At 42.8% G+C, this 21,550-nt stretch overlaps 1 protein-coding gene across 3 annotated transcripts in view; it reads right to left on the bottom strand.

The window, feature by feature from the left end:
• The window catches only part of pla2g6 (phospholipase A2, group VI (cytosolic, calcium-independent)), a 139,877-nt gene that overhangs the window by 29,023 nt on the left and 89,304 nt on the right, over positions 1-21,550 (bottom strand). For all 3 annotated transcript variants that reach the window (XM_063062429.1, XM_063062430.1, XM_063062431.1), the window contains exons 12-13: positions 7,681-7,831; positions 4,467-4,603 (exon numbers count right to left, since the gene is read on the bottom strand). In XM_063062429.1, the coding sequence (XP_062918499.1) occupies positions 4,467-4,603; positions 7,681-7,831 (288 nt within the window). The remainder of the gene's footprint in view (positions 1-4,466; positions 4,604-7,680; positions 7,832-21,550) is intronic.

Below are 21,550 nucleotides of genomic sequence, written 5' to 3'. Positions count from 1 at the left end.
TAAAAGCCCAAGTGCCTGGAAGGACCATGGGTATCTGATGACAGCCAAGGGATGTACTGAAACCTTGTACACTTCTCAGGGGTATTTCTTCTTCTACAATGGCACGGCCACCAATTTCCTGGAATACCCCTATCCTTCCTCAGTGGCCTATGGCACCTTCTTCCCCACTGTGGTTCCCTGCCCAGGGGCCTGGGGGCCCCTGGCACCGCCATCTGCAAGACTTAAGAGAGAGGTTTCCCAAGAGTTCTGCGCGGACTACCGGAAACTGACTACCCTCACCCCGGGACAAGTGGCTGGGTATGGGGCGGCCGGCTTTTTGTCCCTAGGGGCTTCTGGAGCAGTCATGGCAGCCCACAATAGGAACTACTTAGTTTGTGGCCTCACAAGTCTTGGAAATGCTACCCAGGGGGCATTAAAGCTCATAACAGACAATCTTAGCCAACTACGCCTCTTCTCCGTGCAGAACCGTTCTGCCTTTGATTATCTCCTTGCGAGGGAAGGTGGGGTAAGTGCTATCGTAAAAGACCAATCAATGCATAATGGGCCTGGACGATGTCACTACAAACATAACACACTATGTGAACCAAATAGATGAACAATTAGGATCAATTAAGGAAGGAACAGACTGGGGAGGATGGGGAAACTGGGGATTAGGAGCATGGAAGGACTGGTTGATTAATGGTGCCATCTATGCACTAACGGCTATCATAGGAATCTTTGTCTGTATTGCCGTAGTAAAGTGTGTTCTGAACCAAATGATGGCCTCCCTAGGGGACTTAACGCCGGCAAAACAAATGATGGTAGTGAAGAACCCTGTAGAAGCCGGTGAGCTGCTTGAACCGATACCTGAGGATTTCCATGATACTGGTGGTTATCGTTGACATGATAATAGGAGGTAATGTGTAGGTGAAAAGGGGGTTAGAGTACAGGATAGGAAGGGTTAAATGGTGTATGTGACCTGGAAAATATAGTGGGGCGCGAACTAGGCAACAGAACCGGGCATGGTTAGGATGTTGCAACTGCATGCTCATTTCTTAGAATAGAGGTGCTTACTGACCTGTACCTCTGCACGTGAAGCTATTGTGACCATGATGAAATTGCTAACCACAAAACCGTCGTAAGCATGGACAGGGGAAACAGGTGCTAACTGAAATCTTTTTTTCTGGATATAAAGGTAACCTTGTACTCGTGCTAGGCAGAGCTGGTTGCCAGACGCTGCAGAAGCGTATGGTGGTTACCTCTCCTCGGATCAAATTAAATAAAGAATTGATCGAGCAAAAACGTGGCCTCTGAGTGTTTTCTCCGACTGAATAACAAATCGGTAAGGACACCACAAGCACAATGACACTGCGGGTTTCTCTCAGCACATCTTCAGATTACATTGGTTAATGACACAAAAGACACATTTCGCAGTATATTTCAATATTTTGATGTACGTTTAACAAATATGGCTAAACTTTATTTTTTAAATCTTTTTTATTAATTCCAAATTTATTTAATTGATTGAATTTAAATTGCTGCATACAGTGGGATCAAAAGATCCAGGCCTCCAGATAAAAGCACAATGACCTAACTACTTTAATCCTCGGAGCCTGAATCCGAACCTGCAAATGTTTTATCAAAAGACTCAGTCTAATATTCTCTTTCATGCAATAACTTGTTACAGTCCTGGGAACTCAACAACCACCTCCAAATACACCCAGCAAAAAATAAATAAAATAGTACCTGCCCTCAAAATCTAACCCTTTAAACCAAGTATCAATCTCTTGCTTCTCTGCTACACTTAGCTCAAGGCTAATAAATTTCTCCGTCAATACTGTGCTCGAAACTAAATGCAGAATTTCAGATGGAACAAAGTCCAGTATTTGGTGCCTAGTCTGTACTGACAAAGATGTAGTTCAGCCAGGACAGAATACTCACACCAGAAAGCAAACATGAAACCTTCCTGGTTTGCTGTGGATCTGGTCATAAAAATAATAAATTTAACGGCACATGCTGCAATATCCAGCTACCCGAGGAGGCTGACACTCGGGAAGAAACCAATCTCACACAAGCAAGGCTCAGAGAAACTACCAATCCATGCAGTCAAATGTGAAAAAGGAAGCAACCAGTCTTGGATATCATTACCGACAAAATTTCCAGCATGTTGTACATTCCTAAGCCAAAGCCTAAGGAAATTCCATCCCCATTGCAACACACATACTTAGACAGTCTTACATCTGGAAGGGATTGTGTATTTAAAACAAACACACGCACAGACACTATATATATAGAAATCATCCTGTAGGACTAATTGCAATTTGAATTGTTGAAGCCAAAGGAACAATTGAACACCTGGGAGTCCTGCCAGGCCTTTCCACTGTTGATAGGTGAATAATCCATAAAACTTGTACTGCTCCTCGTCATATCTCTATAGAGGCATGACATGGTTTTCTGTGCTTATGTGGCACAGTAAAACAAGTTGTTGGATTTTATGCTGGTTGGTCTTCACATGGGGACACACGAGACCATAAAAGATAAGAGCATAATTAGGCCATTCGGCCCATCAAGTCTGCTTGAAGTCCGATACAGGGCCAACAGCAACTGTTACATGACAGAGAGATAACTAAATGGAGTAGGGTGCACTGTAGGGGGGAAGAGGAGAAATAAAAGTTATTTCAGATATATAAAGAGTAAAAGAGAGACGAGAGTAGATAGTAGACCTCTGGAAAATGATGCTGGAGAGATAGTAATGGGGGACAAGGAAATATAAGATGAACTGAATAGTATTTTGCATCAGTCTTCACTGTAGAAGACGCTAGTAGTATGCTGGAATTTTGAGAGTGTCAAAAGGCAGAAGTGAGTGGAGTTGCTATTACTAGGCAGATAGTGTTTGGGAAACTGAAAGGTCTGAAGGTAGTTAAGTCGCCTGGGTCTGATGGACTACACCAAAGAGTTCTAAAAGAGTTAGCTGAAGAGATTGTGGAGGCATTAGTAATGATCTCTCAAAAATCAATAGATTCTGGCATGGTTCCAGTGGAATGGAAAATTGTAAATGTCACTCCATTCTTCAAGAAGGGAGGGAGGCAGAAGAAAGGAAATTATAGGCCAGTTAGCCTGACCTCAGTGGTTGGGAAGACATTGGAGGCGATTGTTAAGGATGTGGTTTTGGGCACTTGGAGGCACATGACAAAATAGGCCTTAGTCAGCATGGCTTCCTTACGGGAAAATCTTGCCTGACAAATTTGTTACAGTTCTTTGAAAAAATAACAAATAGGATAGACAAAAGAGAATCGCTGAATTTTGGGTACTTGGAGTTTCAGAAGGCCTCTGACAAGGTATTGCACATGAGGCTGCTAAAAAAGGTAAAAGCCCAGGGCATTACAGGAAAAATACTAGCATGATTAAGCATAGGCTGATTGGCAAGAGGCAAAAAGTGGGAATAAAGGGAGCCTTTTCCGAATGGAGGCCAGTAACTAGTAGTGTTCCACAGGGGTCTGTGTTGGAACTGCTTCTTTTTACGTTGTATATCAACATTTTGGATGAAGTAATTGACGGCATTGTGGCCTTGTTTGTGGATGATACAAAGATAGCTGGAGGGGCAGGTAGTGTTGAGGAAGCAGAGAGGTTGTAGAAAGGCTTAGACAGATTAGGAGAACAGACAAAAAGGTGGCAGATGGCCTACAGTACCAGAAAGTCTATGGTTATGCACTTAGACAGAAGGAATAAAAATATACACTATTCTCTAAAGGGGAAGAAAATGTAAAAATCCACGGTGCGAAGTCATTTGGGAGATATCGTGCTGGATTCCCTAAAGGTTAATTTGCAGGTTGAATCAGTAGTGAGGAAGGCCAATGCAATGTTAGCACTCATTTCAAGAGTACATATATAAAAGCCAGGATAATGCTGAGGCTTCATGAGGTACTGGTGAGGCCTCACTCAGAGTATTGTGAGCAGTTTTGGGCCCCTTATTTAAGAAAGGTTGTGCTGACATCCTTCAGAGGAGATTCATGAGAATGATCCTGGAAATGAAAGGGTTATCTATATGAGCAGTGACTGAAGACTTTGGCCTTGTACTTACTGGAATTTAGAAGGGTGGGGGGAGGGAAATCTCATTGAAACTTATCTAGTGTTGAAAGGCCTAGAGTGGATGTGAAGGGGATGTTTCCTTTGGTGGGGGAGTCTGGGATCAGAGGGCACAGCCTCAAAATAGAGGGATGTCCATTTAAAACAGAGATGAGGAGGAATTTCTTTACTCAGAATGTAATAAATCTGTGGAATTTGTTGGCGCAGGCGGCTATGGAGGTCAGGTCACTGGGTGCATTTAATTCCGATGTGTTGCAATTAACTGGAATATATATATACACATACATACACACACACACACACACACACACACACACACACACTCAAAAGCTTTGATCTTCATAGCATCACCAAAATAAATGCACACCTTAACATCCAGGCACTGAAACATTTCTCCTTACCTTTAGGCTGTGTGAGAGTCTGGAACTCCGCAGTCCGCTGGTACGGTGGGTCACGCTGCAGCTCAGGTGGGTCATAGTTACGAAACAGATGGAGTTCGGCAGGGTGTCGGTCTGACAGGGTTCCAGTCACCATGACTCTATCAGCAGGTGAGGCAAAGGAGTATGTGGAGAAAACAAATAAGCAAAAAATCCCCCAATACACGGTTTAATATAGGAAAATCGTTGTCTTAGGCCAGCCCAAAGCATTGTTGTTGCTTATAGTCAGGGTTATAAGAAATGTTGCAGGTAATTGTCACTCAGCAAGATCTCTCTAATAATGATATAGAATCATAAATAAATCACAGAATAAAGGCAGGCCCTCCAGCACAAGTCTGCATCAGATATCAGACCTCCAATCTAACATTATTTTAACAGACACTGTTATTCACCTTTTATTTATTTTTTATTTAAGAATATAGCATGGTCACAGGCCTTTTTGGCCCACACCACCCCTTAATGCCGATCTGATCAACTAACCCATGTCTTTGGACTGTGGGAGGAAAATGGAGCACCTGAAGGAAACCCACATGGTCACAGGCAGAACATACAAACTCCTTACAGATAACAACGGTAATTAAATCCTGGTTAGCGATCCACCCTGCTCATAGAAGGTTTATCCCACTCCTTTCAGGGAGGAGGCTACGTAGCATCCACACCAGGACCACTAAACTCAAAAGTAGTTACTTTCTCCAAGTAGTTATGGCTGATCAGCACCCAGTAACCCACCCCTCCAAAACTCCAACCACCACTACTTTAACATTTCCTCTCAGATACCATATGCACACACATTTCTGTGCCAAGTGTCACTTAATGGACAGATAATCAATCTATGTACGTAAGCTCTCTTCTGTATTTATATTTATTGTGCTCTTTTATTAAAATTGTGTTCTTTGTCTTATTGTATTTTTTTGTGCTGCATCGAATCCAGAGTAACAATTATTTCCTTCTCCTTTACATTTGTGTACTGGAAGTGACATTAAACAATCTTGAATCTTGTATTTTCTTAGTGCTGTAACAGCATTATGCTAACATGCTATGCTACCATGCCACCCCCAATTCTGCCTAGGTACTGTATATCCCCATATTCTACCATACACCTACACACAATAGGCAATTTACAGTGGCCGAAACCCAAGCAGTCATAGCAAACTTCACCCAGATGGCACCCAGGACACAGTGAAACCCCAACATATTAATACAAAAGCAAACTAAAGGTGAGACCACATGTACAAAGTGGATGCAGAGCTTTTATCTTGTTAAATTCACTGGATTTATTCCTGTGCTGAGGGGAGTGTTTAAAAGGAAAGCTCAAGTAAAATGGGCCTATTTTTTCCTGCAGTTGAAATAATGTAAAACAGTCACAATTAAATCTACATGACTGTTGACAAGGTTTTGGTAAAAGGTTCTTTTTCTCTTCTCTTGAGCTGAAAGTGGCTTTGAAATTAGGAAAGGTATTGATTGTGAATACTGAATCAATTACGATCGGTTCTATGCTGTGTAGAGCCCACATGGCTTTCCTTAGGGTGCCCCTGTTTCATTCCATGTCCTAAAGATCGGTAGAATGCTAGCCGTTTCAATTTGACTTCCCATTCTCATTCTGACATGTCCTCCCCTACTGCCATGATGATGCCAAACTCAAGTAAGAGGAGTATCACCTCATATTTTGTCTGGATAGCCACCAACCTGATGACGTTCACTTCGATTTCTGTAACTTCAGATATTTTCCCACTCCCCATTGTGGTTACCTTCTCATTCCTTTTCTTCTCCTCACCTCGCCTTGGTGCTCCTCCTCCTTCCCTTCCTCCCATGATCTACTCGCTGCTCATCAGATTCCTTCTTCTTCAGTCCTTTACCTCTTCCATCGATCCACTCCCAGCTTCTTAATTCATCCCCCCTCCCCTGCCCACCCACCTTCCACCTTACCTGGTCTCACCTATCATTTGCCAGCTTGCACTCGTCCCCATACCCCTCAGTTTCTTATTCCGGCTTCTGCCCTCTTTCTTCTTAGTCTTGTTGAAGGGTCTCTGTCCAAAATATCGGCTATTTATTCCCCTCCATAGATGTGCCTGACCTGCAGAGTTCCTCTAGCATTTTATATGTTGCAGTAGATTAATTAGCTACATAACTCCCCCGTGTGTGAGTGGTAGAACCTGGGGAGAGTTGAGAACATTGGGAGAATAACAAATGGGAATAAGGTAGGATTAATGTAGTTGAGTGGCTCAAGATTGGTGTGCCACTGGTGGGTTGAAGGGCTACTTCCACTGTATGACAGTGACACTATAATGAGAGGCAGACAATGTAAGAATCACCAAGAGATCCAAGAGGAAATTCAGAAAAAGCTACTTTCCCCTAACAGTGATTGGACTCAAACCCACAGGGAGTGGTTGAGATGAGTAATGTTGGTGCATGTAGGGGAGATTGGAGAAGTAGATCTGAAGGAAATAGGCTTGACTGAGGGAAGTCAGGATGAGGCGGCAGGAGTGGAGTACCAATGGACTGGTTGGGCTGACTGAGCTACTTAGCTAATGCATATCTGAAATCCTTTGTAATCTATTATCTAGAAAGACTACTCTGGGACACTCAGGGTAGCAGTCCAACTATCTAGCAACGAGATGAGGTGAAATGTCTTCTCTTAAAGGGTGTGAATCGTAGGGATTCTCTATGTCCAAAGGCAGTGGATGCTTGGTCATTGAATGTTTTCATAGTCGAGATCAATAGTTTTTTGAATGAAGCATATCAGAGGATCAGAAGATCAGAGTATCAGGGCGTGTGGGGGGGAGGAAAGGGGACAGTTTGCTGTTGTTGTGTTGCTATTGTTATTGTTATTGTTATTGTTGCTTGTGTTTGTTCTGGGTGTCAGAATGTGTGGCGACACTTGTGGGCTGCCCCCAGCACATCCTTAGATTGGATTGGTTGTTAACGCAGATGATGCAATTCACTGTGTGTATTTATGTACACGTGATAAATAAATGAATCTGCATCTGTATGGAGAGCAGATGGGACAGAGGAGCTGATATTGATGATCAGCTGTCATCTTTTTAAATGGTGGGACAATTTCAGGTGACACTTGTTCCTGTTGCTTACATTAAATAGTACGATTTTTAAATAATAGATAGACAAACAAAATGACAACAAGGTTTAATTAATAACCCAACAGATGTAACAGTTTACTCACTTGGGTTTTATAACATCTGTCATTTTGGTATTTTCCCCAAATTCCTTCTTTAAAAACTCCTCGAGTGGAACTGATGAGAATGGCCTGGATCCTTTAAAAACCTCATCTTTCATTCGGAAGTAAAGGCAGCGCAGGTATTGCATGGATTTTCCTACAAGAGGGCATAAAGGAATATCCCACTATGGGGGCCACAGGAAAATCTGCTTCATAATGACAACCGCAACCAATCTTAAAGTCAGTATGACAATATTAGCACAATTATTTTCAGAATCAGAATCAGGATTATTCTCACCGGCATGTATTGTAAAATTTGCTAACTTAGCAGCAGCAGTGTAATGCAATGCATGATAATATAGAAAGAAAAAATAAATAAGTAAATCAATTACAGTAAAATGTATATTAATTTAATAGATTAAAAATAATATAAAAAAGTGAGGTAATTCAACGTCCATTTCAGAATTGGATGGCAGACGGAAAGAAGCTGTTCCTGAATCACTGAGTGTGTGCCTTCAGGCTTCTGCACCTCCTTCTTGATGGTAACAATAAGAGGGCATGTCCTGGGTGATTGGGGATCTTAATAATGGACACTGCCTTTCTGAGGCACCGCTCCTTGAAGATGTCTTGGGTACTATGGAGGCCAGTACCCAAGATGGAGCTGACTAATTTGACAACTTTATGTAAGCTTCTTTCGGTCCTGTGCAGTAGCCCCCCCCCCCCCAATACCTAACAGTGATGCAGCCTGTCAGTCTGCTCTCCACGATACATCAATGGAAGTTTGAGTGTTTTAGGTGACAAACCAAATCTTTTCAAACTCCTAATGAAATATAGTCACTGTCTTGCCTTCTTTATAGCTGCATCGATATGTTGGGACCTGGTTAGATCCTCAGAAGTCTTGACAGCCAGGAACCTGAGATTGCTCACTCTCCACTTCCGATCTCTCTATGAGGATTGGTTTGTGTTCCCTCACCTTACCCTTCCTGATGTCCACAATCAGCTTTTTCATCTTACTAATATTGAGTGCAAGATTATTGCTCAGCACTACTCAACTAGCTGGTATACCTTGCTCCTGTACACCCACTCATCTCCTTCTGAGATTCTACCAACAAAGGTTGTATCATCAGCAAATTTATAGATACATTTGAGCACCCATAAGGTGTAGCAGTGTTGATCGTTAGCAAATTGCAGTGGGTCCAGGTCCTTGCAGAGGCAAGAGGTGATCCTAGCCGTGACCAATCTCTCAAAGCATTTTATCACAGTAGATCAGAGTGCTACTGGATGATAGTCAGTAAGGCAGCTCACACTATTCTTCTTAGGCACTGGCATAATCATAGATATTGACCGACTGAAGTTAAAGACAGAGTAAATTTATTATCAAAGTATGTATATGCTACCCGGAGATTCATTTTTGCAGGCGTTCATGGTAGAACAAGGAAATACAATCGAATCAATGAAAAACTACAAAGACTGACAAACAACCAATGTGCAAAAGAAGGTCAATTGTGCAAATACAAAAAAAAAAGAAAATAAATAATACTGAGAATATGAATTGTAGAGTCCTTGAGAGTGAGTCAAAAGATTATGGAATTAGTTCAGTGTGGAAATGACAACAGTTCATTAGACACCCAAAATAGACATTTTATTCTAAGCAAACAAAAGGAATTCTGCAGATGCTGGAAATTCAAGCAACACACATAAAAGTTGCTGGTGAACGCAGCAGGCCAGGCAGCATCTCTAGGAAGAGGTGCAGTCGACGTTTCAGGCCGAGACCCTTCATCAGGACTAACTGAAGGAAGAGTGAGTAAGGGATTTGAAAGTTGGAGGGGGAGGGGGAGATCCAAAATGATAGGAGAAGACAGGAGGGGGAGGGATGGATCCTCTCGTATCCCTTTTGCCTATCACCTGTCCAGCTCTTGGCTCCATCCCTCCCCCTCCTGTCTTCTCCTATCATTTTGGATCTCCCCCTCCCCCTCCAACTTTCAAATCCCTTACTCACTCTTCCTTCAGTTAGTTCTGACGAAGGCTCTTGGCCTGAAACGTCGACTGCACCTCTTCCTAGAGATGCTGCCTGGCCTGCTGCGTTCACCAGCAACTTTTATGTGTGTTACTTTATTCTAAGCACTGTTATGAGAATAAATTACCTGGTGGAAAGATGCAAGGATGTTCTTTCTATTGATGCTGCCTTACCTGAAGAGTTCTTCCAGCATTTTGGTGTGTTACTCGGGATGTGCTCAAGGCCCCTATGATGGGATTGCAATATCCTCATTATTACCAGGATTGGAGGATCTGACTTATAAGGAGAGGCTGGAACTTTCTTCTCCTGGAGCATAGGAGGCTAAGGTGATCTTATAGATAAAATCATGAGGGGCATAGATAAGGTGTACAGTCACATTTATTTTACAAAGCAAAAGAGACTGTAATTCAGGTTTAAAGTGAAAGGGGAAAGATTTAACGGGGACATGAGAGGCAACATCTTCAGACAGAGGGCAGTGAATACACGAAAGAAGTTGCAAGAGGAAGACCACAAGGCACAAGACCAATCGGCCCATCGTCTGCTCTCCCATTCCATCAAGGCTGATTTATTGTCCCTCTCAACCCTATTCTCCTGTTTCTCCCTATAACCTTTCACAGCACTACTAATCAAGAAGCTATTGAAGTGCTAGAGGCACGTAGAATTACAACATTAAAGCACATTTGTAGAGGTATATGAATAGGAAAGGCTTAGAAGGATTTTGGCTAACACAGGCAAATGGAGTGAGCTGAGTTAAGAAACTTTGTCAACCTGGATGAGTTTGGCCGAAGGGCCTCTTTCAGTCCCCACTGGCTCCCGGGAATTTCTAGTCCACGAATGCACAGTGGGGAGAAGGAACATTCAGGATAGTATTGAGATACTCAAGGCCATGCACTGGGAGCAGACAAAGGAGAAGTCAGACCAATTCACATACTACTCATCAGCCAGTATCTTCCCTGTCTGAGTTCAAGTTCCTGCCTCAGAAGCCACAAGACTAGAGTGGAAGTACGTCAACCTTAGTTACGAGCAACTGGTCAACTAGCAGCAGCTTTTGTAGCATGTTCATTGATGCAAAGATCGGAGAATGATCAGCACTTGAGAAAGTTAATGATGCTAGAAGCAATCATTGCACATGCGTCCAGAGTGAAGTACAAGGGAGTACCCAGAGTCAATGAATAAAAGTGAGCTAGTGCACAGCAGTTAATGACTGCAAAGGGCGATGGGAAACCAATGGTAACACAGAACTTACTGTAATTAAAACCTGCCCACATCTCACTAGTCACCACACATCAAAGTGAAACTTTACAACAAGAGCAGGATATGAAAGTCTACACAAAATAGCAGCTTTTGGCTTGAAGTCAAAGTCAAAGTAAATTTATTATCAAAATATGTATACGTCACCATCTACTACATTGAGATTCATTTTCTTGCAGACATGAACATGAAAATAAAAAAAATATGTACACTAGAATTTGTGAGCAGCCATAAAGGCTAACAAGTTATCAATGTTGGAAAGTGTGTGGTCATGCACTTTGGCAGAAGAAATAAATGGGCAGACTATTATTTAAATGGGGAGAGAATTCAAAGTTCTGAGATGCACTGGGACTTATTACCTGAAGTAGCAGATAAAGATGAGATCAATTAGTTGTTCAGAGATGGGTAATTTTCTTTACGAACAAAAAGCAGGGTTTGTTTCAATCTACCCAGCAACTGTTGACTCTACTTCCATTAATAAGGTTTTTTATTTAAAAAATAACAAATGAAGCTTAACGGATTTGAAAATACACCTTTGTGAGCATGAGATTAATTCAAAGATTCTTCTCTTCAATGAGCACTAGATGGCCTCCCTTCTGTTGATAATGATGGAACTGAGATTCAAATGTAACTGATTTAGAACAGTTTATTTTTATTTATATTTTTATTTTATTGAAGGAATGACACAATACAGAATATATAATGGATTACATTTTCCTCCATTTTGCTTTTCTATCGTACCCCCAAACAAACCTCCCCCCACCCGCCCTCCCCGAACATATCATGGCAGCTAATATATTTACAACACAACAATTCACAAATACAAGTACGGACATTTCACAACCATACCCCCACACTACTTTAAGACGACGGCTCACACACATCTGCAACATGTCAGATGATCCAAAATACACTCATATTTACAATTCATCAACCACCCTGTGAGGTAAATTATAAGCGTGTTAAATGGGAGGCAACTCCCAAGTACAATCTAATGCCCTCAACTAGTAGGCAATTCCTTAAGACTCCCAAAATATGATAAGAAAGGTCCCCATTTCAAATAGAACTTTTTCACAGACCCCCTCAAAGTGTATTTAATCTTTTCTAATTTCAGAAAAAACATTACATCTTCTAACCAAGCAGCAGCAGTTGGGGGAGTGGCAGATTTCCAAACCAGCAAAATTCTCCTACGGGCCAATAGCGATGTAAATGCAATGATATCCGACTGACTTGCATTTAAACACAAATCATCATCTGCCACACCAAATACAGCTATAAGCTGGCAAGGTCTCAGTGTCACCCCCAAAACCTCGCTGATAATTTTAAAAACCAGTGCTCAATAGTCATCAAGCCGAGGGCATGACCAAAATGCATGTACTAAACCAGCCAGAGAGAAGGAACACCTGTCACAGCCAGCATCTGTCCCAGGGTATATGTCTGCAAGTCTGGCTTTACTTAAATGTACCCTGTGTAAAACTTTAAATTGTACGAGCCCCAGTCTAGCACATGATGATGAGAAATGAACCCTATTCAATACTTTTGCCCAATATTCCTCAGCCAGATCCATACCGAGGTCATCCTCCCACCTACTCTTAATTTTGTTTAGATCTTGAACTCCCAAAGACATCAGCTGAGAGTATAGTTCAGAGATCAGCCCTTTATTGTTAAAGCTAAGAGTGAGTTTTTCCCATAACATAGCAGGTGGTAGATCAGGAAAAGAGAGAAATTTTTCCTTGACAAAGTGGCGTATCTGCAGGTATTTTAAAAAATTATTATGCGGAAGGCCATACTTACCGCGCAGGTTATCAAAACTATCAAATATGTTACCAGTACAGGTGTCCCCCGCTTTTCAAACATTCGCTTTACGAAACCTCACTGTTACGAATGACCTACATTAGTACCCTGTTTTCGCTTTCAGAAGGTGTTTTCACTATTACAAAAAAAAGCAGCGCGCAATAAAAAATCAGCGTGCAAAAAAAGGCAGCGCGCGCCCTGAGCAGCCGTTCGCAAGATGAGTTCTATGGTGTCGGAAAAGCCTAAAAGAGCTCGTAAGGGTGTTACACTTAGCGTAAAACTAGACATAATTAAGTGTTTTGATCATGGTGAATGAAGTAAGGACAAAGTGAGTTTGGCTTGTGGAAGCTGACGAACATTATGTTGAAAAGGTTTTGGCATCCCATGACCAAGAACTGATAGATGAAGAGCTGATGCAATTGGAAGAGGAAAGGATAACAATCAAAACCGAATGCAGTAGCCAAATGAACGTGAAGCAACTGCGTGAGATTTTCGCTGCAATGATAAGTACAACTTTAATTTTGAAAGGGTACGTAGGTTTAGGAGATATTTGCAGCATGGTTTGAGTCCTTAAAAAGAACTGTATGATAGAAAAATGCGTGAGGCTCAGCAGTCAAGCAAGCCTTCCACATCAGCCACAGCAGACGACGAACCTCGACGTTCGACATCGAGGCGGGCAGTCATAGGAGAAGATGAGCTGCCTGCTCTAATGGAAATAGACGATGAGATGACACCCCAGTGTCCCACCGCCCCAACACCCAGGCCGCAGACAGATACCGTACCGATTCGTGGAGAATGCAGCAGTAGCTGGGAGGCACACAGCATATCTTTAAGAAAAAAGCCAAAATAAACATGCTGATTAAGTAGGTGCCGCCCCACACTTAAATGGCGGCCCAGATCAAAGGCGATGCAATCGGCACTGATCTGGGCTGACAATTACGTGCCGGGCAGCACCTAATTAATTAGCATGCTTATTCCGGCTTTTTTCTTAATGATGTGCTGGATGCCTCCCGGCTACCGCTGGACCCCTGCATGCTTCGCGGTTCAGTATCTGTCGGCGGCCCGGAGGGTGGGGGCCACTGCACCAGCCAACCTGCGACGACTCAGTCTAACACACCATCATCAGTGGGCTCGGTGCTGTCCCAATCCCCGTCAGTGATACTACACTGTACATACATTATTTCTACTTTATATCGGCTGTGTATTTTTACGTGTTATTTGGTATGATTTGGCAGCTTCATAGCTTAAAGGTTACTGGAGAGCGCTTGCGCCAGGTTTTTGCCAACAGTGCTTGCGTGAGATTTTCTGCTGACGGCGCTTGTGTGAGATTTTCGCTACGGAGAACAGTTCAGTAATGATTGTGGAAAAGTATTTCTACTTTATATAGGCTGTGTATTTATCATATCATTCCTGCTTTTATTATGTGTTACTGTTATTTTAGGTTTTATGTGTTGTTTGGCATGATTTGATAGGTTATTTTTGGGTCTGTGAACGCTCACAAAATTTTCCCATATAAATAACTGGTAACTGCTTCTTCGCTTTACGACATTTCGGCTTACGAACCGTTTCACAGGAACGTTCTACCTTCGCATGGCGGGGGAAACCTGTATACAAATCCTTAATGCGCATAAGACCGTTCAAACCCCATTGTCTGAAAGCTGAATCGAATGTGGAGGGAGGAAATAAATGGTTTTTATGAATGGGGCCCAAAATTGAAGCTGATATGAACTTATAGTGGCAGCGAAATTGATTAAAAATTTTGAGGGTGGAGGGCACGACCAGGTTAGATGTGAATTGACAGGATTTCAGTGGTAAGGAAGAATACACCAAAGCTGGGAGAGACGAGGAGTGGCAAGACCGTGACTCAAACAGGCACCAGATTATATCTGGCCGGTGGAGCCAAAATAATACTTTTTGAATGTTCGATGCCCAGTAATAATGAATAAAGCTGGGAAGACCCATTCCACCTACATCACGACCTCTTTAGAGAATGTGCTTATTAACCCTTGGAACCTTATTTTCCCAAATAAAGGAGGTTATAGCTTGGTCGACTGATTTAAAAAATAACTCAGATAAGAAAACTGGCAAACACTGAAACAAATAAAGAAATCTAGGAAGTATAGTCATTTTCACTGATTGAATTCTCCCAGCTATAGTAAGGGGTAAACTGCGCCATCTCTCGAAATCAGCCTTCATTTGGCTAACCTGACGCCTGTAGTTAGCTTCAAACAGAGATGTAAAAGAGCGAGTAATATGCATTCCTAGGTATACAAAACCATCTTGAGATAAAAGAAAAGGCAAAGATTCCCGTCGGATCTGTAGGGCCAAGTTATTAATGGGAAAGCATTTGCTTTTTTGAAAGTTCAGTTTATAGCCAGAGAAGGCTCCAAATTGACCTAATAATGACACAATAGCAGGACTACTACCTACAGGGTCGCTAACATAAAGTAAGAGGTCATCAGCATATAGGGATACACGGTGTTCCATGTCCCCTTTCTAACACCTTGAAATAATGTAGTTGACTTAAGTGCAATAGAAAGAGGCTCAATTGCAATTGCAAAAAGAAGAGGGGACAATGGGCAGCCTTGGCGAGTGCCACGTGTTAATGGGAAATAGTCAGATCGAAAATAATTTGTCTGTATACATGCTAAAGGTGAGTGGTATAATAGCTTAACCCAGGCTACAAATATTCTGCCAAATCCAAATTTCTCCTGCTGTGTGCATATATCTATTGATGCTTCTGGACACATCTTCAGTGATGTTCCTGGAATCATCATGTGTTTCGGGTCTTTCAACATCATACAACCTCCTCCAGGTGACCCAGCCGGGGCTGATCAGACCCCAGCTTGTGTCTAGATGGCTAGCTACCTATGACTCCATGGCTCCCCTCTTTCGAGCCACAGCCATCTTGAGGCCGCATCGGTGGTACTGCGGATGGCTCTCCTCTTCCTCTCTCCCTCGATGCCCAAAATGCTGAAGGTTCCAACTAAAAAATGGGCTACGAATCCCCTACAACCAACCTCCACTGGGAGACACCTCGCTCTCCATCCAGCCTGCTGACAGTTGCTGACCAGTCCTGCGCACTTGGAGAGCTTCCTTTCAAAGGCCTCTTCCAAGCTATCTTCCCATGGGACTGTCAGCTCCAGCAGCACCACTTGCTTAGTAGACTCAGACACTAGGACAATGTCTGGTCGCAGGGTGGTGGCTGCGATATGGTTGAGGAACTTCAGCTGCCCTTCGAGGTCCACCAACAGCTGTCAGTCCCTTGCAGAGGTCAGAATGCCTGCAGATGTCCTTTTGGCAGGTATTGGCTGCTCCCCAGCTCTAACAAAGGCAATGGTCTGCTTGGAGGGTCGGGACCGCTTCGCCCAATTCCTGCGCTGACGGCTTCAGCAATGGTCTTCAGGACCTGATCATGCCTCCACCTGTACTGTCTCTCACCAAGGGCCCTTGCGCAGCCGCTGAGGATGTGCTCCAGGGTTCCTCGCTTGGAGCACAGTGGGCACGCAGATGACTCTGCCTTCCCCCATGTGTGCAGGTTTGATGGGCTTGGAAGCACATCGTACACTGCCTGGATGAGAAATTGGATGTGGTGTGGTTTGGCTTTCCAAAGATCAGCTCAGGTCACTTTCCTCTCAACCGCATTCTCCCATCTTGTCCAAGCTCCCTGATGCTTCATTCCCACCGCCTTGCAGGCTCTCATCTCCTCCACTACTGCTCTCACCTCCTCCTGAACTAGACGACGCCTTTCCTTCCCTCTGGTGTCCATTTGGGGAGCTGGAAAGGATCCTAGCCCAGTGCGGCCTCATGTGACCACTCCCACCGGCCTCCTGTGATGCAGCCTCGCCTCTGCCCTCCACTTCCTGCCAGTACTTACTTGGATCCCTGCTTCAGCCACCTTCGGGTCTTGTTACCTTGAATTCTTCCTCCAAGGATTTGAAGGGCAGTTGCAGTTTGTTGTGGTGTCCATAGAGTGCGATGCTGCTCAGGCTCTTTGGCAGCCCCAGCCATCTCCTGAGGTGGTTGCTAACCCTCCTCTCTATACGGTTTCGACTGTAGAGATCAGAACTGCATAGACGAGGAGGGGCCACAGGATTCTGAGAAGAATGCCTTGCTGATACACCCAGGCTTTAAACTTCCCAGGTAGGCCAGACTTGTCCACAGATTTCAGCCAGCCATCCAACTCAGTGCAGGTTGCCTGAATGGATGTTGTGTCCCTTAAAGAGCTGTCAAAAACTTTGCCTAAGCTCTTGACTGGCTTTTCTGTGATGGTTGGGATGGCTGTGCCCGCGATGCTGAACCAGAACTTGTTCTCCACCTTCCCTCTCCTCAGCACCATCGATCTTGATTTGGCAGGTTTGAAACGCATCCGGGCCCACTCCACCAGCTTTTCGAGCCCTTGCAGAATCCTCCGGCAGCCTGGGACTGATTCTGTGGTGACTGTGAGGTCATCCATGAGTGCCCTGATAGGTGGTTGCCGTTGAGCAGAATTCATTCTGGGCCCTCTGCACTCTGGTTCAGCAGACTTAGTGAGCATGTTCATGGCTAGGGAGAACAGTGTCACTGAGATGGTGCACCCTGTGATGATGCCGATCTCCACCTTCTGCCAGGTTGATGTAATTGCTCCTGAAGAGACCCTCATCCTGAAGTTGCTGTAATAATCAGCGATAAGGTCTCTGATTCTGTTGAGGACGTGATATTTGGTCAGTGTGAGCTGCACCAGCTTGTGCAGAATGGAGCCATATGCATTCTCCAAAACACTAAACAAGTATACCCACTCCACTCTATCACACGCCTTCTCCGCGTCCAAGGAGATAACTATCTCCAGCCTTGGAGAATCACTGGGTGAATAAACCACATCAGCCAGTCGATGGATATTAAAAAAAAGAATGGCAATTTTTAATAAAACCTGTTTGACCGTCTGAAATTATCTTGGGAAGGGGACATTCTAAACAGCACGCAAGCACTTTAGTCAAAATTTTCACATCTACATTCAAAAGTGAGATGGGGCGATATGATCCACATTGAGTCGGGTCCTTGTCCTTTTTAAGAAGTAGTGAAATAGCTGCCTGTGAAAGAGACGGGGGTAAGGAGCCATTCTCCAAAGATTCCTGAAACACTTCTAGAAGGACCAGTATGAGCTTATCCTTAAATTTCTTATAAAATTCTATTGGATAACCATCAGGACCTGGGGACTTGCCACTCTGCATAGCCATAATGGTATTATTAATCTCTTCCTGCCCAAGAGCCCAATTTAGGTTCTCCACCTCCTCTGGTTCAAGAGTTGGTATTTCCAAATTATCTAAAAAATGTTCCAGACCATTTCCAAACTTGTTTTATTTCTCTGTACTGTTGGTTGAGAGGAATGGAGTCATCGACACTAAGGTTTTCTTCTTTCCCATTTTCAAGTTGTTAGTATTGCCCAAGTCTTTTAGTTTAGTTGACTAATTCTGTTTAGTTTAGTTTTTTTTTGGGATGGGGTTTGTTTTTTTTTCTTTTTCATGATTTTTCTTCTTTTTTTTTTGCTTTGTATTATTCATTATTATTCTACACGATTGGGAGCTTCGTCAATTTTTACTATTTGGTTTTACAATTACTCATTTTAAATGTAACAATGTATCTCCTACTTGTATTTTTGCTTTGTTATGTCCTCATTCTATGAAAATAATAAGATTGAAAAAGAAAGAAAGAAAAACGTTCCATATTTGTTTTATCTGAGGGAACTCTGAGGCATACAGAGAGGAATAAAAAGTTGCAAAGATGTTATTAATCTCTTTTGGATTGCTTGTCAAGTTTTGGTGCGTGTCTCTTATCTGAGGAATAAGTCGTGATGCAGCTTGACGTTTCAACTGATGATCCATAAGCCGACTCGCCTTGTCACCATATTCATAATAGAGGCCACGTGTCTTAAGAATTAATTGTTCTGATAGGTTTGTAGATAGAAGATTAAACTTCGCTTGCAAATCAACCCAGCTTTTATATAATTCCGCAGTGGGTGCCTCACAGTATTTTCTATCCAGGTCCAAAATAGATTGCAATAACACTTGCATTTCCTTCCTACGCTCTTTATTGGCATGGGAAGTATAAGATATTATTTGACCCCTCAAGTAAGCTTTTAAAGTTTCCCAAAGTAAAGAGTACGATACCGACTCAGTTTTGTTAGTCTCAAAGAATGTGTCAATGTTAGCTGATATATAACTACAAAATTTCTCATTAGAAAGCAAAAGGGGGTTAAGTCTCCACAGAGGCTGTTCTCTAATGTTTAAAGGAAAACATAGGTCCAGTTTCACGGGCATGTGATCAGATATAACTATAGCAGTGTATTCAATTTGTCTAATCATTGGTATCAAGGAGTTATCTAAAAAGAAATAGTCTAGCCTGGAATAGGAGTGGTGAACATGAGAAAAGAAAGAGAATTGCCTAAATGATGGATTCAAAAATCTCCAAGGATCCATATAACCATTTTGTTGCATAAACATCGAGAAGGCCTCTGCTATACCAGAAAATATTCCCCTAGGGCAAGACCTATCAAGCAGTAGGTCAATAGCACAGTTCAAATCTCCGGAAAAGATTAGCTTATGTGTATTCAGGTTAGGTATTAATGTCAAAACCTTATTTGCAAATTGGACATTGTCCCAATTAGGGGCATAAACATTTACCAAAATAACAGGTATCTGAAAGAGAGAGCCAGAGACTATAATAAAGCGACCATTAGGGTCACTGATTACATCAGATGGTGTGAACTGCATTCTTTTGGTAATTAATATTGCCACCCCCCTGGACCTACTATTAAATCTGGAATGAAAAACCTGACTAATCTATGCTTTACGAAGTCTATTATGGTCCTCCACTCGTAAATGTGTCACTTGTAGAAATAGTATATCTGCTTTTAATTGTTTCAGATGAGAGAAAACTTTAGCTCTTTTAACCAGACCATTGAGCCCCTTTACATTCCAAGAAATAAACCTCACAGGGTGGCCTCCATCAGCTGCACTCATGTTAACCATATCAAAAGACACACAGGGCCTACAATCCAAAACAGTGCAAGGGTATAAGTTGCACACAATAACGCACAATGAAAAGAAAGTCTGATCAATCCGTAACACACAAAAGAATAAACTGCCATAGTAATCCCCCAAAACATTCCCCCTACCCCTTTACACAAACAACAAAAAAACCCAATTAACCCCTGAAACCTAGATCTACCTCCCCAATTGAGGATGATCGCAGGCAGTACCCAACAAAAAACTTCCAAGGCGTTCCCCATACAGCCCAACTTTCAATCTAAACTAGGGTGGCTCCCCTCCTTAAAATTTATCCTATCACTTATACTACCTTTAATATAACATATAGGTTAAAGATGATACAGGTCAAGCTAAGCATTAAAAACAAAAAAAAACACTAGGCAACTTAAATGCCCGAGATACAAATCACAAATATTTACATTTTGCTGGTTGAAAGTTCTTGTTAATCAGTTTCAGCAGCATAGCAGTTCGACCCGATCACGTTCCACAAATTAAACAGGAAAAAATGAACAAAGAAGTGGATTGTGAACATTAACAGTTTGCCTCGGCAGGAGGCTCCTTCAATGCTGCATGAATAACCTAAAAAAAAAGTCATTGCTCTTCTCGTTCTTCTTCTCCCCAGCGCGAATGGTAAAACTCTTTGGCCACCTCTGGTGTATGGAAATAATGCTTTTTACCTTCATGCATGACCCAGGGCTGGGCAGGATACAAGAGGCCGAACCTGACCCTTTCCCGTAAAGCAGGGATTTCACCTCCTTGAAAGCTGCTCGTTTTTTACCCAGCTCTGCACTAAAATCTTCATTAAAAAAACGCGGTGTCCGCGGAAATGCAGATCCTGCTTCCGTCTATTGATGATGCGTTGCCTATCTTGAAAGAAGTGAAAGAGAACCAGGAACGTTCTTGGTCTCGTTTGCTTGGCTTCAGAGACACCGGATGGTTTACGTCCGACTCGGTGAGCACGCGAAAGTATGAGAGGACTTGGGAAAAAATTTGTCCCCAGCACTTCGTCAAAAAACTCAGTCATAAATTTAACAGGGTCCGAACCTTCCAAATTTTCAGGAATGCCGACTACTCTCAAATTGGACCTCCACAACCGATTTTCGAGGTCACCTAGCTTTCCCTTCAGAAATGCATTTTCGCTCTGAAACGCTGGAATGGCAGCTTCGGCGCTCACCAATTGGTCACTGTAGTCTTTCAGGCCGTCTTCAACCTCACGAATGCGTTCGTCGTGTGACTCGTAAGAAGACATAATTTGTTCCATGATAGCATTCACTGGTGATAAAGCATCTTCAAGTTCTCTTTCTAGGACAGAATTCACCGCTTGCGTCATGTCAGTAATAAGTACTAAACAAAGCCTCTCCAAGTCATCGGGTAGCGCAGGGCCGGGACCAGACCCAGCAGCGTGCAACGGCACCATTACTGTAACATCCGCCTTCTTGCTCGAGGCTTCGCTATCTTTTTCCCCAGTTTTACTTCGAAGATACATTCTACTTGCCATTTCACTGTCCAGCTATGTCCCGCGTTGTTCACAATGGTAAATATTCAGTTATCTCAAGCATACGGCAAAGATAAACAGGTAGATTTTCAATAAAAATCAGGAGCCACACTCACACGCACCGACTCACGCTATATTCAACCCTGGAAGTCGCCATTCGGTTTAGAACAGCTTAAAAGGGAGACTGTAATACAGACTGTCCCCGGCTAACAAACGGGTGCCAATTTTGCATATGCTCATAAGTCAATTTTGTCCAGAAGTTAGAAAATACACAAAAATCTATAAGACCATAAG

Source organism: Mobula hypostoma, chromosome 11 (assembly GCF_963921235.1).
Source record: "Mobula hypostoma chromosome 11, sMobHyp1.1, whole genome shotgun sequence".
Classification (NCBI taxonomy): domain Eukaryota; kingdom Metazoa; phylum Chordata; class Chondrichthyes; order Myliobatiformes; family Myliobatidae; genus Mobula; species Mobula hypostoma.
This window is presented reverse-complemented; position numbering and strand designations above follow the sequence as displayed.